This window comes from Trematomus bernacchii, unplaced genomic scaffold (genome assembly GCF_902827165.1).
Source record: "Trematomus bernacchii unplaced genomic scaffold, fTreBer1.1, whole genome shotgun sequence".
NCBI lineage: Eukaryota > Metazoa > Chordata > Actinopteri > Perciformes > Nototheniidae > Trematomus > Trematomus bernacchii.
In genome coordinates, this window is record NW_022987605.1 from 673,890 (window position 1) to 690,820 (window position 16,931).

The 16,931-nt window shown below is 45.0% G+C and overlaps 2 protein-coding genes across 3 annotated transcripts in view; one reads left to right on the forward strand and one right to left on the reverse strand.

Moving 5' to 3' along the window:
- Positions 1-709: 709 nt before the first annotated feature.
- LOC117482712 lies at positions 710-14,252 on the reverse strand. Of its 2 annotated transcripts, none has more exons than XM_034130928.1 (2): positions 14,211-14,252; positions 710-1,310 (listed from the first exon to the last, which is right to left on the reverse strand). In XM_034130928.1, exons 1-2 carry the CDS (start codon positions 14,236-14,238, stop codon positions 733-735), a joined length of 606 nt encoding a protein of 201 aa, XP_033986819.1. In that variant the 5' UTR covers positions 14,239-14,252; the 3' UTR covers positions 710-732. The 2 variants fall into 2 exon arrangements, with proteins under 2 accessions (XP_033986819.1, XP_033986818.1); XM_034130927.1 differs by lacking the exon at positions 14,211-14,252 and adding an exon at positions 12,548-12,914.
- The window catches only part of arsj (arylsulfatase family, member J), a 29,032-nt gene continuing 24,743 nt past the window's right edge, over positions 12,643-16,931 (forward strand). Inside the window, exon 1 of the mRNA XM_034130926.1 lies at positions 12,643-13,437. Coding sequence (XP_033986817.1) covers positions 13,127-13,437 — 311 coding nt within the window. The 5' untranslated portion in view covers positions 12,643-13,126. The remainder of the gene's footprint in view (positions 13,438-16,931) is intronic.

Genomic DNA, 16,931 nt, shown 5'->3' on the forward strand with positions numbered 1-16,931 from the left:
ATTTCTAGATACTGATTTCTAGTGATAACAGCAATTATTACACACATGCATAGTTTTACAAGGGCTAAATAAGTACTTGCGGGGGGAGCAACAGCGGTAATTAAAGTTTCAAAGTCTCAAAAATGCTACAACTACTGTCACAAACTGGATGAATGTGAAGTATTTTGTTAAAGGAGGATGAAAGCGTAATTAAGGAGCACTATTGGAGTGACTTTGATGGTTATTGGACTCAGGATTAATTCATTTGGATTCCCGCTCACTGTATGAAGAAATTAAAGGACGGCGCAAGTGGAAACAATTCACAAAGGGATTAAACTGTTTAAAACACAAGCTCAAAGTAAACCGGATTTTGCCGATGTGTTTATGTGGATTCAAAAGTCGTAAATAATCTACAAAATGCAGCAGACCGATCTGATCGGAGCTACTGTGACAAATAATCCAACTGAAACCGGCATGGACAATGATTATGTTTTAAAAATGCACTTATCCAGACAAGCCTGGTTTGGACACTTTACGGGCAGAAGAAACATTTCTATTAAAGAAAGAATTATACATTGCTGTCTTTTTATGCCTTTATTAGCTACTAACTTACATTTTTATTCAAATTAATTTATCAATTATTTTTTATATTTTATTGTAATGTAGAGACAAGGCTTTTAGCGACAATTATGTATTGCGTTACAATTATATGTAAAAAAAAAAAAAAGGCTAAATATGATATTTGGCCTCAAATCATCTGAGGCCTGGCGCACCCCCCAGGTTGGGAACCACTGCCTCAAGGGACTGTTTAATGTCACTTAAAAACATATCATTTCCCAAATTGGTGAAATTAACTCCATCTCTTAGAAATATGCCAGGGCAGTCAAACTTAATGCAAGGATGCCTTACACTCTCTCCACCCAAACTACTAACAAATGTACCCATCTCTCTGTTCACCCACATTCTGGCCTTGTTCAGCTTTCCTGGATTGGCTTTCCTCCAGTGACATCTCTCATTGATAGAAGATAGAATTATCTTCATCTCTGAGATGTTGTCACTGAGGGAAAGCAGGTCCTGCTTCATCGCTGTGACAAGCTCCACACTTTTGATGTTGCCAAGGTCGTTGCCGCCACAGTGGATGAGCAGGACATCCGGGACTGTTCCTCCTCCAAAGGACTGATAGAAAAAGGGCAGAAGGTTCCTCCACCTCAGACCACCCTTGCCAAACCACCACACACGGCAATTGAGACCCAGGCTGCTTTCCATGGTGTGTCTGGCTCTTTCTTCCCCACGTCGAACGTAGCTGCTCCCAATTATCCACACATTGGGACCTAAGATATATTGAAAAAGGAAAAAAAAGTTGTTACTGGTGATCATCTTTTAGAAAAATGCAGTACATGTAGCCTGAGTTGTCATATTACATTACATGTCATTTGTTAGACACTTTTATCCAAAGCGACTTACATACATTCAGTACTGTGGACAATCCCCACAGGAGCACTTTGGGGTGAAGTGTCTTGCCCAGGGACACAACGACATGTTGACTGCAGTGGGACTCGAACTTGCTACTCCCTGATTCGAAGTCCAGCACTCTATCCACTTAGCCACAGCCGCCCCCGCTCATATCATTTTCATCATATTTGTCAGGGTTGAGTAAGCAGGCAGGACCCAAATGCAGATTTCCAAGAATATTCCTTTATTCCAAGGTACAAAGTAGAAACACAGAACACTAGCCTGTGACACACAGTCAACTACAAACAATGAACCAACAATGACAGACAGAAAAACCAGAACTAAAATACACACAAGACCAATCACACAAACAAGACACAGGTGAGGAGGGAGGAGAAAACACAGGGGCACCAGGTGAACACAATCGGGCAATCAGGCAGGACAGGGGTGAACACTCTTCAAAACAAAACAGGAAACCAAAGACAGAAAAAGACAAGACAAAACCCAACACAGACAGATCGTAACAGTACCCCCCCCTCAAGGGACGGATCCGGGCATGAGAGCGAAGGCAGTGGTTGGGAGAGTCAGGAGGCCGGGCTCGAGGGCGAAGACCACGGCTGGGGTACTCAGGAGACCGGGCTTGAGGGCGAAGACCGCGGCACTCAGGGAGCCGGGCTCGAGGGCGAACAAGAAGACGTCTACGGGACAGCTCCGGAGGCCGGGCAGGAAGGCGCCGACGGGACAGCTCCGGAGGCCGGGCAGGAAGGCGCCGACGGGACAGCTCCGGAGGCCGGGCAGGAAGGCGCCGACGGGACAGCTCCGGAGGCCGGGCAGGAAGGCGCCGACGGGACAGCTCCGGAGGCCGGGCAGGAAGGTGCCGACGGGACAGCTCCGGAGGCCGGGCAGGAAGGCGCCGACGGGACAGCTCCGGAGGCCGGGCAGGACCCAGTATCGGCCGGACAGGAACCGGAGCCGACGGGACAGGCGTAGACGGGATCCTGAACATGACAAGGGCTGGTGTCAATGGGACCCCGGATGGAGCAAGGGCTGGTGTCGACTGGACCCCCAACGGAACAGGATCTGGTGTTGGCAGGAAATCCGGCGGAGCAGGTGTCGGCGGGACCCCCAACAGGACAGGATCTGGTGTTGGCAGGAAATCCGGCGGAGCAGGTGTCGACAGGAAACCCGGCGGAGCAGCAGTCGGCGGGACCCCCAACAGGACAGAATCTGGGGTTGGCAGGGCCCACAGCGGAACAGGTGTTGGCAGGATCTCCAACGATACTGGACGTGGAGTTGGCAGGACCCTCGGCAGGAGAGTTGTCGGCGGGACCCCCAACGGGACAGGACATGGAGTTGGCAAGACCCCCGGCAGGAGAGTAGTCGGCGGGACCTCCAACAGCACAGGACATAGGGTTGGCAGGACCCCCGGCAGGAGAGTAGTCGGCGGGACCTCCAACATCACAGGACATAGGATTGGCAAGACCCCCGGCAGAAGAGTAGTCGGCGGGACCCCCAATGGGACAGGACATGGAGTTGGCAAGACCCCCGGCAGGAGAGTAGTCGGCGGGACCTCCAACAGCACAGGACATAGGGTTGGCAGGACCCCCGGCAGAAGAGTAGTCGGCGGGACCTCCAACATCACAGGACATGGGGTAGGCGTCGGCCATAGAGCCAACAGGACACGGGGTGCTGGAGTCGGCCGGACCACCGACAGAACACGAGGTGCTGGAGTCGGCCGGACCACCGACAGGACACGAGGTGCTGGAGTCGGCCGGACCACCGACAGGAGACGGGGTGCTGGAGTCGGCCGGACCACCGACAGGACACGAGGTGCTGGAGTCGGCCGGACCACCGACAGGACACGAGGGTGCTGGAGTCGGCCGGACCACCGACAGGACACGAGGTGCTGGAGTCGGCCGGACCACCGACAGGACACGAGGTGCTGGAGTCGGCCGGACCACCGACAGGACACGAGGTGCTGGAGTCGGCCGGACCACCGACAGGACACGAGGTGCTGGAGTCGGCCGGACCACCGACAGGAGACGGGGTGCTGGAGTCGGCCGGACCACCGACAGGACACGAGGTGCTGGAGTCGGCCGGACCACCGACAGGACACGAGGTGCTGGAGTCGGCCGGACCACCGACAGGACACGGGGGGCTGGCGTCGGCCGGGGAGCCAGTACTGGAGCCGAAACTGAAGTCGGGACCATGGCTGCTGGGACCGGAACAGGGGCCGGAACCATGGCTGCTGGGGCCGGAACCATGGCCGCTGGGGCCAGAACTGGGGCCGGAACCATGGCCGCTGGGGCCAGAACTGGGGCCGGAACCATGGCTGCTGGGGCCAGAACTGGGGCCGGAACCATGGCTGCTGGGGCCAGAACTGGGGCTGGAACCATGGCTGTATGGGCCGGTTCTGGAGCCGGAACCATGGCTGTGTGGGCCGGTACTAGAGCAGGCACCATGGCTGCTGGGCACGGAACCGGAACACGGAACCATGGCTGTGTGGGATGGTACTGGAGCACGGTACCATGACTGTGTGGACCGGCACTGGAACACGGAAACATGACTGTAAGGTCCGGTTCTGGAGCAGTGACTATGGCTGCTGGGCACGGAACAGAAGCCTGGACCCTGGCTGTGTGAGCCAGGTAATGGAGCACGGAAGCATGGCTGTGTGGGCCGGTACTGGTGCACGGATCCATGGCTGTGTGGGCCGGTACTGGACCACGAGCCGGCCTCCCGACCTTGCGTTTCTCCGAGGCCCCCTGGAGGCTCCGTGGACCTCCAAACGCCAGGCGGGATCCCAAAAAAGGGCCAGAGAATGGAGCTGGAACCACTGGAGCACGGGCTGGAATCTTGGTCTTGCGTCTCCTAGAGATTCTTTGGAGGATATGTGGGCCTCCCCAGGCCTGGTCATACCCCAGGAAAGGGTTAGAGGCTTCGGACAAGTCCTCAGGACTACTTGTGAAAAGTTGTAGCCACTCAGGCAACATGCTCCTAAGCCAGGGCTGGCGAGCAACCTCCTGACGTGCCTCCTTCAACGCAGCCTCTCTACCACGTCTAGAAGAGGCGCCATTCCAGGTAAAAAAAATGTACTCCAGAGAGTACCCAAGACATTCTGCCTGTAGAGCAAAACGATCCGAGTCTGCTGAGTCCAAAGCTGGTCGGTTCATTCTGTTAGGATGGCGTGGAAGGGTAGGACCCAAATGCAGACTATCAAAAAGGTAACAGGTCTCGTAACAAAAAGCGAGCTTTATTTTAAAAGCTGATCAAAACAAGGCATGAAACAAATGGGTTGTACAAAAAACTGACCGTGACCCACATGGAGGGAGACAGGAGAGACAACCGTGACTGACATGGAGGAAGACAGGAAAAACCAACAATGAACCGACAATGACAGACAGAAAAACCAGAACTAAAATACACACAAGACCAATCACACAAACAAGACACAGGTGAGGAGGGAGGAGAAAACACAGGGGCACCAGGTGAACACAATCGGGCAATCAGGCAGGACAGGGGTGAACACTCTTCAAAACAAAACAGGAAACCAAAGACAGAAAAAGACAAGACAAAACCCAACACAGACAGATCGTAACAATATTGTTACGAAGACTACACAAGTTTAATTTTTATATTATATTACATATAACTCTATAATTGTATATAGAATCATGATGAAACTTTATAAGGATTCAGATTATATATATTACATTAATTAATGCATGACTCATGACGATTTCATGCATTATTACGAAGCAGGATGTATCAAGTCACTGACTTTTTGTGATAAGGTCACAATCAACTGATTTCACTTGTAAAAATAAGGTACAATATATTTGTTTTTGCCATATGAAATTAAAGTGTATGCAATCAAAGAATTACTGAAACAAAATGGCTTATCCCTGCGTGGTATTATATAGTAATAGCAAACAGCTACGTTCAACTCCTTTAATGGTATATTGCAAGTGCAATAAGAAGCTACAGGACTTAATCTACGTCGGTAATATTAACTTTATTCAATACAACATTTACGGTACAAGATTTACATCATACAGCCCATGTAGTATAAGATTTTAAAAATGATGAATTACAGCAAACATGTGCAATATATCCATTATTACAGCTCCGTGGGGCTGGCAGTAAGGCGATATGGGTCCGTTCTTATTGTGCATCCATGGGTAAAACTCATGGATGAAAAACGTACTTAGTACTGAATATGTCACATGAACGTGCCTGGCGACGCGGTCCCGTGGGTTAGATGCGCATTCATAATGCAGAGGAAAATAACTCTCAGAATAACGTTATTAGCACATTTTACAACTTGAGGACCTAATGTTTTTAGTAAGGGCTATACAAATATTCATACTGGGTAGTTTATTTGGTTAAAAAAAATTATCCGACGATTTACAGACCACTCTTTCCCAATGTAAGTCAATTCGAAAAAGTCTTTCTGGGCCCAGGGACATCACGGACTGATACGGAAGTTGCAGTACTGTTTGGACACTACGAATTGTGGGAACAGAGTCCGGAGTGCTTCCTGGGGGCTTGGTTGTGATTGGACAGAAAATCTCACACAGCAGAAGCCTGATTACGTTTACTATTGTTGGTTTTCATTGTATTCATTTTTTTGCTATTATTTTATTATAGAATTGTTAATTTTTATAATCAAAAATAAAAATGTGGTAAACTATATTTTCTCCCAGTCAATTTTGATGAATGAGTGGGTGGGCCTAGGCAAAAATAATTTTGCTTTTATTTTAGGGAGCCCATATGCCTACAAAAATACATTATCACTATACCACTCTATTCCTCCTGCAGCAATGTTTAGTCCTTCAGAATCATCCAGATTATAAATAAAACGTGGCTGCTCAATGTCAGCCTCAGTGGATTATCTGCCTGTGGAGTAAACTAGTCTTTACAAAGTATTTATAGTGCATTGATTTATGCATCATTTTCCAAAAATCCTCTAAACTGCAGAACTGACAAAGTCTTTGCAGTCTTTGTCCTCCCACTGCAGTAACCTAAGACGGTGTAACTTAGCCCTAAAGGCATTCCTTCTAAACAATTATGTGTGGAATTTAATAAGACTCCCCCACCACCATCCCTACCAAAAGCTTTCCAACAATAAGCACAACACTGCATAATAGGTATCAGGCATGTACCAAGAGGCCAGAATATTACCTCGGAAAAGTCTCCTGCCAGTATGTGTCAGGCGTGGGTGGAGGGGAGTGGGGGGAGAGGTGATTTGGCAGCAGTCTGTGTGGGCACTTTCCCGCTGTTTTATGCAACCATAAAAAAAAAAGAAGGATTTCTCGGAAACATCGGGCCTGGCATCCGTTTAGCCTAAACTAATTGTAATGGTTGACGGCAAACACACAGTCCCTGCCCTGCTACTCACTTCCCGTCCCGGTAATACAGCGGCTGGCCCGGTGAGCGGTGACTCGGATGAGATCATGCTGCTCCTTAAGGATGTTAGAAAGTTTGAGGTCACTTTTTGGAATGAGCATAATTGTTTCTGGAAGACATCCTCAACCCTGACATAGCATGACTGAGGGCTTTTATGTCTCCTTACAATGCCATTTAGTGAATTGGATTTGAATCTATTACTGTTACTTCAAAGTAGGAGGAACTGAACACATTTAATTCCAACATTCTCTGCAATAATTCATAAATGTATGCTCATTCTGGTTACATGCGTAGACATGCTGGAGGCTCTCTGCTTGCTGTTTGCTCTGGACCAGGGGTCTCCAACACGTCGATCGTGAGCTACCGGTAGCTCGCGAGCCCTCAATAAGTAGCTCGCCAAACAAATCCAAAATGTAAAAAATACACACAAAAAAAAGGAAATGTAATTAAAAGAATCTACCCTATGCATAAACGAAACCTCAATCATAGCGAACTCTACCTACTTACTACAACTCTTGTAGGAGTAGAATACCTCTGCTACGCGCCGTTCGTTGGATGAGGCTGGATCTCTATTAAATTAAGAAAGGAATTGAAAACACCGGAATCAAAGTTATAACAAATTATCTGAGTTTACTTCTAGTAGGAAACCAAACACATATACAAGTTATACAGAGTACTCCGGGTACCCCGGGCTTTTAGATTTGTGATGCGATGCGGACAAATGCGTCAGGACCCGCCAACTCATCAAACCAAAAAGAAATTGGACTTCAGGTTTGTGATGCGATACGGACACAGTTCTCAGGACCTGCCACTCACCAAACCCAAAAGCAATTTTATACACACAAACGTCAGTATTTCTATCTGTCTTTGGGGCGGAGATTTGTCGATTCTTCCTTCCCACTTTTCTCCCAAGCGAATCAGAGAACCCCTGGGGAGGAGCTGTTTAAACTGACCACCTCCCCCAAGTGCCCTGACTGGCTGGATTCGCTTCTGGCCGGGTTCAATAGTTCTCTCCAGGACTTGAAATTCCAAAGTCCCCTAAGGTCAAAAGTCAATTCTTATCTCCGTCCCGATCTCCCCTCCCTACCTTTTCCAGGGGATCTTTTCCTATTTTACGATGTCTTTAACGACTTAGAAACAGCATCTGGCTCTTAGTGGTGATAAGGATCAATGTTGGTGTGTGAAACACAGAATCTCTAAGTCAGTGAATTTAAAAGTGAGAATAACATTCTTTTTCTAAGTGATTATCAAAACCCGTTCAAACAATATATGTTTACTTCAATACAGTGTAGAATCATATCTTCTTACTTCACTCTATATCTATCTAACCAACACAGTCTCACGGCATTTCGTGTTATAGTCACGAAATTAATCTATTGATTCGTGTTCACCAACACGATTTCGCCATTTTTTTCGTGTCACACAGAACGATTTTAAAAGCAATGTAAATAATAAGAAATTAGAAGGAAAAAGACATAAAAAAAAATACAGATTTAAGTATTCTGACACAGAACGATTTTAGAAGCAATGTATTTATATTGGTAGTATGTTTCGTGCCTGCACCAAATAATAACAAATTAGAAGGAAAAAAAGATGACATAAAATACAGATGTCAGTATTCTGAGGCTCTGAGCCATTTCTTTTCCTCACTGACGGCAAAAAAACTCAGACATTATACAATTTAAAATAAAAGGGATAGGGTTAGGCTTAGGGTAAGATATTGAGTAAGAACATGTTTTTATGAACCACACAGCTTCTGGTCTTCCAAGACCCGACCGGACAAAAAGACGTGTTGCAGGCACGAAACATACTACCAATAGAAATACATTGCATTTAAAATTGTTCTGTGTGACACGAAAAAAAGGTGAAAATCGTGTTGGTGAACACGAATCAATAGATTAAATTAATTTCGTGACTATAACACGAAATGCCGTGAGACTGGGTTGATCTAACACCCCTCCCCCACCCCCCACCCCCCACAATGAATATCAACCAATCACGTTCTTGCTTGATTTGCGGGACCAGGAAGCAGTCGGGAAGAAAAGCAATGTGGAGCGGCAGCTCACCACTTCATAAGGAGTTTGACCGTGATTTTCCTTCTGGCAGAAACACATGGGGGTCAGAGTTTTACTGTGTGTGTGTCGCAACTTGCATATATATTTATTGCACTTGACGCACACACACGCATGGCGTAATGTCCACTGGGGACAGGGGGGACATGTCCCCCCCACTTTTCAAAATCCTGTTTGTGTCCCCCCCACTTTACAAATATGTTTATTATTATTTTTTAACGCAAGCTGTCATCGCCACGGAGGAGCACACATCCTCTGTGAGCGAGCGAGACAGAGAGAGAGAGAGCGAGAGACCAGTTACGGGGATTTTTGTTGTTAGCATCTGGTGCTAGCTCAGAGCTAACAGATATTAGAAGCTGTTTTTACAACAAGGAGAGGGAGAGCTCTCTCCTGTCAGACTGATAACTACAGCTCAGTGAGGTAAAGGACTCTCTGAGTGTTTTGGATAGTTATAATAGTCTAAGTTATCTCAGTGTTTCTCAAATTCTTTGGTCATCTCTGTAAACAAATATTTCCAATGCACACCTTCATCTATTTAATATAGTTGTAAAAAATTAAGTAAGAAATCATTCCAATGTGTACTATAGGACAGTAACAAATATGAGTGTTGAGAGCTGTATCCATAAATTCATTTTGTGCTCAAAGTGCACCAGATTGATGCATGCCCCCGGGCCCCCCAAGAGGATGTGAGGTCCACCCCCAAATAAAGCAGGTTAAAATAATTAAATTGCATACATGTTCTTTTAGTAAACACTGGAAACGGGTCCCACAGACCCAAACCGCACACAAAGGTTAAAGGTAAGCATATAATAATGTTAAAATGTGCAAAATATATACACTGCAAAAAAAAAAAAGGAGTAAAAGTAGCTCACGACTTGTTTTATTTATTGAAAGTAGCTCTAACCCTAAAAAAGGTTGGAGACCCCTGGACGCTCCAATCTGTCAACTTTGTCAAACGGAACATTTAATCAAGTGTCAATACCACTGGTTTTACGGCTGTTTGTTCATGTGTGTTGTGCAAGCATGCATTTCCAGAAGCTTCATATTCCTAGCATGTGAGGGGGCTTTCAGAGGTACACTGTACAGGCCCCCAGGCCCCGGACACCTCCTGCCTGATTCAGTGGCTCACAGCAGGCCTCTTTATGGCAGCCCAGCAGCATCATGCTAATATTGGCAGTTATGGAGCAGCACCAAGGAGAGGCTGCTGCTAGATCAGCTTTAATCAACAAACACCTTAATCCTGATCAACCTGTTCATGCTGTAAGGCTACATTTACTTTTTAAGATTTTCAATATTTGTACACAAACTACACGCATACCTGCAAACATGTCACCTGTTTTGGGAAAGACTACTAACAGGTTACAACCTCTATGTTCCCCGATCATCCACCTTTTCTGCTTCTAATGTAGGTTCTGGAAGTGCTACTTATTACTTCCAGAACTTGGTGACAAATCTGAAGGAACAATAACCCTATTACTTAACCCTGATAAAACAAAGAACTGTGTGCCTGTTGTCAGATTATTAGAATTGGCAGGAGAGTAATAATCAAAAGCCTAACGGCAGGTTAACAATGAATGATGTGAAATATAATCAAGTGTTAAATCAGACTTTAGTTCCACCTGGAGTAAATTCACAAGCTACCCTGCAGTATACAAAGTCATTCAAACTAGCTGCACCTTTACCAGCTTTGAGAACACTTTAAAGGTGGGTATAGGTACGTTTGAGAAACCGGCTTGAGATACCCTTTTTGTTATATTCCATGGAATGCTCTTAACATCCCGATAGCAATGAATATCTTAAGTGCTGTGACAAAAAATCCATAAAAAAATGTCATCTGTGGAAGCCGTAGTACTGTAAAAAGCACGACCAATCATTTTAGCCGGCCCGGCTAAAATAACTGGATGGCCTACCTGCCTGTCAGCCTTCCATCTGTGCACAAACTTATCTCGTGCCCTCATTGGTCATGTGCGCGTTCGTGTGTGTTGGAGGAGGGGCTCTGTAAGGAAGTGGCAACATCTGAGTACTTTTACTTGAGTAACTTTTGGAATGCAGGACTTTTACTTGTAACAGAGTATTCCTACACTCTGGTACTTCTACTTGTACTCAAGTACAACATCTGAGTACTTCTCCCACCTCTGGCTAATGTTGTGGTTAGTTTTTTTAATAAGCAGCATGTTTCTGTATCTTGTTGTTGCTTTGCACGCACATGGTATATATGAGTACTGACTTGCACTTTATTACAATTTGGTCTAATCTTTTATTACTGAGTTGTTCAGGTCTGTGCTGCATAGCTCATGTGTTCATTGTGACAATTCAGGATTTTACTGCCTTGTAACTGCATCTTTTAAAATGTTTAACAAGATCTCCGTCTCCGATTGCTACATTCAGACATTTCCTATTGCTGCTCCGCATGTGCAAAAAAAATAAATATTGCATGGCAGTTTTCTTGTTGGTTGGTGTTGCTCGATGGCATGGCTACATGTACTGTAAAGTGTACAATGTGAATGTAATACACAGTTGATCTGTTTCCTGCATCTCTTTATGGCTTGTGTCTTGAGAATGCTTTTTACTTTCTGTGTGGTGTCATCGCTGGTTTCAAAAGATCTCAACATAGGACTGCAGTTGAAATGTATACTAACACTGGTGCATTTACGACAGTGTTGATTAGTGTCTGTTGCCCTCATAAATAAGTAAATGAAATGAAATACAGTTTGCAGAATGGTTGTTCTTGCAGCCTTACCTCTACATGTCACTCAGTGTACCTTCCTTTCACCAGGGAGGATGTGAAATATATCTCCCCTGCTGTTTTTTTTAATTTCTGTACCTTTCCTCAAGGGCCAAAACATAAATCAAATATCACGAGTGTAAATCCAGAAAAGAAAAACAGATTGCTCTGCTCACCAAGGAGCTTCAATAAAAATAGGTTAATTCTTTGGAAAGACAGTAGGCATTAAATTCAAGGCTAGTAATGCCCCGGCAAATATGATCTGCTGCTATCCTTAAGCCATGTTGAAAAACTTCAATACATAAAAAAGACAAACAAAACAAAAGCTAAACAAATCTTTTTTATGAAGAATTGCTATATTTTATGGTCCATCAAAACCGCTCCCCACAAGAACCGTATCTTCCCGTCTGCTATCGGCCTCGTTAACAAGGCCATGGACCCCCACTGACACTGCACACTATGAGAACAATATCTTGTTTTTATTTACTTCAATTATGTACTGTAAGTCCTGCACAACCCTCCAAAAATGTTGCACATTTGTACACAAAGCTATCTGAACAGTTTTCCACTTCTCATTTATTTTTATTTTATTAGTATTTTTGTCTTATTATACTTTACGTAGTATATATATTTTCATATATATATCCCTACATTTTTATGTTAAAAAATAGTTTTTAATTTTTTACAATTGTTTAGTTTATGGTGTTTTTTCTTTCAATTAATCTTCTTTGACTGTTTATGTATGTGCCAAATACATCTAGGACAATTCCTTGTAGGCCTATGTGTAAACTTACTTAGCAATAAACCTGTTTCTAATTCTGAGAAACAAATGTGATTTTTCATGGATGTACAGAAGAGAAAAGATATGCTGAATAACAAAAGATACATTAGAAAATGAAATGTGCAGCGTTACCTCCCACTAAACCGTGGGTGTCGAGCTTTCCGAGCGGCTCGTGAACGCATCAAAGTGTAGCCTGCTGCAGGGCGTCCACATGGACCAGCAGCCTCCTCCTGAAACACGTCCAGGGTGAGCCTGAACTCCTCACAGGTTCTCCGCTCTCCGCGGGACAGGATGGAGGACACAATCTGCCGTGAACGCACCGCACAAGCCGCTTCAAGGTCTGCTCGTTCTTTGGAAGTTCTGTGCGTCTTTTGACAACTTATTGAGTCGGGATATCCCATCCCCTGTACATACAGTTTTGGAACTTGTTTGCACCATGCAGAGTGTTGGGCTCCCCGGGGGTTCATCCACAGAGCTGTAGCCTCTGCCCCCCCACACACCGCGGAGCTGTCAGTGTGTTTGGAGCCTCATACAGTCTATGGTTTGGAGAGGAGGACTGAACACTGAACACGATGCAGACCCGATTACCAAGCGGTGCTGCCCCCCCTGAAAATGTGCAACACGTTCCCACTCGGACACACCGTCCCACTGCCCGACAGTAACCGTGCCTGGAGGTGTGCACCCGGATCTGGATCTGGATCTATCTGAATCATGTTCCTGCTGTGGGTCCCCCTCACCCTGTTTCTCAGCTTCATCGTTTCTCAGACGTGGAGCGTTCAGATGTCGTGGGATAACTGGAACGCCGACCTGCGCAACCGGGAGAAGGAGTTTGAGAAGCCGAGCTCCCCGCCGCACATCATCTTCATCCTGGTGGATGACCAGGGCTTCCGGGATGTGGGGTACCACGGCTCCGAGATCAAAACCCCGACTTTGGACCGGCTGGCAGCGCAGGGGGTCAAACTGGAGAACTACTACGTGCAGCCGCTCTGTAGCCCGTCCCGGAGCCAGCTCATGACCGGCAGGTACGGTGGCTCCCTAATAAGGTCCTTAAACGTGTTGAAGATTATAATTTGATAGTTTATCTAAGAAAAATGTAGAGCAGGAAGTCTACCCTGCCTCTGTCAGAAGGTCAGACATGGATAAACCCAAAGTGAGTTTAAAGAGTTCTTCTGAGTTTGCTAAAGGTGTGAATGAAGTCTTATGTGAGAATCAGGAATAGACAATGCATCCAAATATCTTGGAACAGTTTGTCTGTCATCAGTTATTTTGGGTTTGATAACAATTTTCCCATTTGAGCAGGATTTACACTTGGGAATAAGTATCACAAATTATAAGCAATAACTGTCTCCTCTTGTCTTAACATCTCCAAAGTTAGAACAGGTTCTTTATCCTTAACAAATGTGAAGGATTCATCAACCGTCTGCTGAGCTATGTCACACACAGTCTGTCTCTTATCTTGTAATCCATTTAAAACTGCTCTTCACGGCCAAAAAGCTGGAATTCTGCTTATTGGAAATGCAAACATAATTCAACATGCCACACAGAGAAGGGTTTTAGGCAGTGACGTGCGGTGAGGTTCATGGCTGGTGAGGCACTGACTCTTTCAGAGTCAGATTTACAAATATTATAGCCTATTTTGACCTTAATCAAAATATTCTGTTATTTTCAAAAGCTTTTTTAGTCTGATGCTATGATTAATTTGAAACAGACCGATCAACAAAAGGATACCCAAAATCTAAATATTGGATTGTTCTTTCTAAGTAAGATCCCATTTTCATTACAGTTGTGGTCTTACCTTGACTTGAAGATGAATATAAGTCCATGCTATCCTTCTGGACAACAATCTCTATTACTGTTTTGTAAAAGTCCTCCTTATCTTCCTGTAGTTTCAAAAGTCTAGTTTGTTGTTTGCGGTAGAATAACAGTAGCAACAAGAACCTGTGGGCTCACGTGCGCCCCCTTCAGTGCGGCAGAGGTTATGGCTGCCTCTCCTGATGCTTTTTTCATTGCCGTTGTATGATGAGACCAGCGAGCCTAAATATCATATATACGTGAAATAAGTTATTTAGAGACTATGGATGGCGAGGATAAATGTAATAAAGGGATCTACAAACATTACATTGGTGACCTACAGTGAGATGGGAACAGGCATGCGCTTAGGGCCCGCTTTCCAGCCAGTTTCTGTGGGGTGACGTATTCTGAAGTGAGGCAGAGCTCATCTGTGCCTCACCTCAGCGCACAGTAAATAGCTTGAGCGCGCTCACAAAATAAGTGCCCGCCAGAGTTCCCGTTAGAATATTTTTTTGCCGGTCAACATGTCCGTTAAAGTTGAAATCTTCCGGACAAAATTAGATAAGTGCCGGTTAAAGGTCTTCTTTGTTATTTATTGAGCTTTAAAACAAATTGATATGATTCGACATTAAACAAACTAATTATAGTAGATTAACTACATTATTCAAAAGTGTACAGTAATTTACAAAAACGCGGGAATAATAAACGGAGCGCTCTCTCCTTCTCCTGACAGCCCGTCAGTATCATGCAGCTCGCGGATCCAGTAATGAGTGACCCGACAGTAAAACTAAACATATCTATAACTAGTTTAGGTAGTTTGAGAGGTAATTAAAATAGCTACGTGTGATTTTCTAACCTGAAGTGTGTTTTGCTCTGCTCGCCGCTGCAGGGGATCATGCAGAGCTGCGTGTCGACTCGTCAGCAGCAGCCGATCTCTCTCTCCTGTCAGATTAGACTTTACTCGCATTTATGTCCATATCGATCAGATCTAGCTAGTTCTAGCTAATGATATGACTACCTGCTTGTTAAAAGACACCTAAACAATAAGCGTCGCTATGCAACCGGATGAGGCCACAAAGTATAGCGCAGCATTATGCATTTGTTTACATGCCCACCGGAACCCCGAGGCATTACCAACAGATCAACGCACAATCAACCCATACAGGACATCTCTTTCTCCACATTAAGTGTTAGACATTAGAATTGACAATTTTTGTCTGTCACATACTCTTTTGTCTGTCACATACTATTCTTGTCTGTCACATAAGTGGCGCAACTGATGCGGTATTGCGCTAAGGGAAAATTATTTTGACCGGACATTTTGACCGGAGAGATTTAGATTTGCCGGACTTCAGCATATTTTACCGGTCATTGTCCGGTAATTACCGGCTAACGGGAACTCTGGTGCCCGCGCTAAATTAGTGCCCGCGCTCCAGCAAGTTACTGTGGGCTTACGAGAGGCAGTGCTCGTCCCTGCCTCACTTCTCATCGCTCCCGTAGCGGAGCTCGGCAAATTTGCTGATTTTGACTATAAAAAGCGATTGGAATCATACAGAAATCACATTTACACAAGATCAGTGGAGACATTTTATTATTATTATTATTTAGTTTTTCTTTAATTGTTTTTCCGTTACATTGGAGTATGACAGGTGAGGTTCTGCCTCCCCTGACTGCACTGACTGCACGTCGCTGGTTTTAGGGTAACTGGAGGTCACCAACACAAAGTCATTGGTTCTTTGGTTTATCATCTCCTGTCAGGAGGCAGGTATTTATAAAAAGGCCACACAAATAAATCCAAGTGACTTTCTGTGCATGTTTGCCTACTTGGCAAATGGTGAAGGGACTTATATTGCGGCTTTCTAGTCTGATCTTTGGATCAGGGGGGCACTGGTTCAAGAAACTCCACTCCAAATTGCTCCTGTAGTGATTGCCCACAGTCTTGAATGTATGTAAGTCACTTTGGGTAAAGTGTCTAACAAGTGACATGTAATGTAATGTAATACACTACATACCCACATGCACCGCCCCCCCACACATTCACACTGATGGCTGGGCGGCTCATGAGGATCTAATCTAATGCTCAGTCACAAACTGACCAATGGCCGTGCCTCTGGGAACAATGTGGGGTTCAGTAACCTGCCCAAGGACATTTTGAAATGCAAACTGGAAGAGGGGATAGAAGCACATTTCTTCCGATAAGTGGACTACCTCCTGACCCACAGCCGCCCCATGCCGAGGGAGCATGATTCAGCTTCACTCTTCAGATATGTGTTGCAACTAGTTCTCCCTAAAGCTTAGTAAACCCAATATTACATTTCATTCTGTATTTCTTCTACCCTTAAACACTGCGTTAATGCCAAGGTACTGGAATGTACTGAACTTGTCAATAGAAGTCCGATGAGGCGAGAATCAAGTAGTCAGACAGCTCAGGAACAGAAGCCAGGTGAGGCAGAGTTATTGGGAAGACAAAAACAAAGGCAAAATTACAAAGGTAATCATACTTATCCAGGTCGTATTTACACAGTTTTGCACACAAACATTAACAGGGCTTTACAGGTGTGCTCAGTTTCAGTTTAACCTCTTGAATGGTGTAAATAATCCTGTTTAACTGCTGCTTGTTAACAACCTGTCTAATTGCTCAGTCACATTCATCTTTAGTGATGTCACTGCATGCCAAGATTCCAGCAACTGAAAGGCTGAGCAAAAGCCACTAATAGCTCGTTAC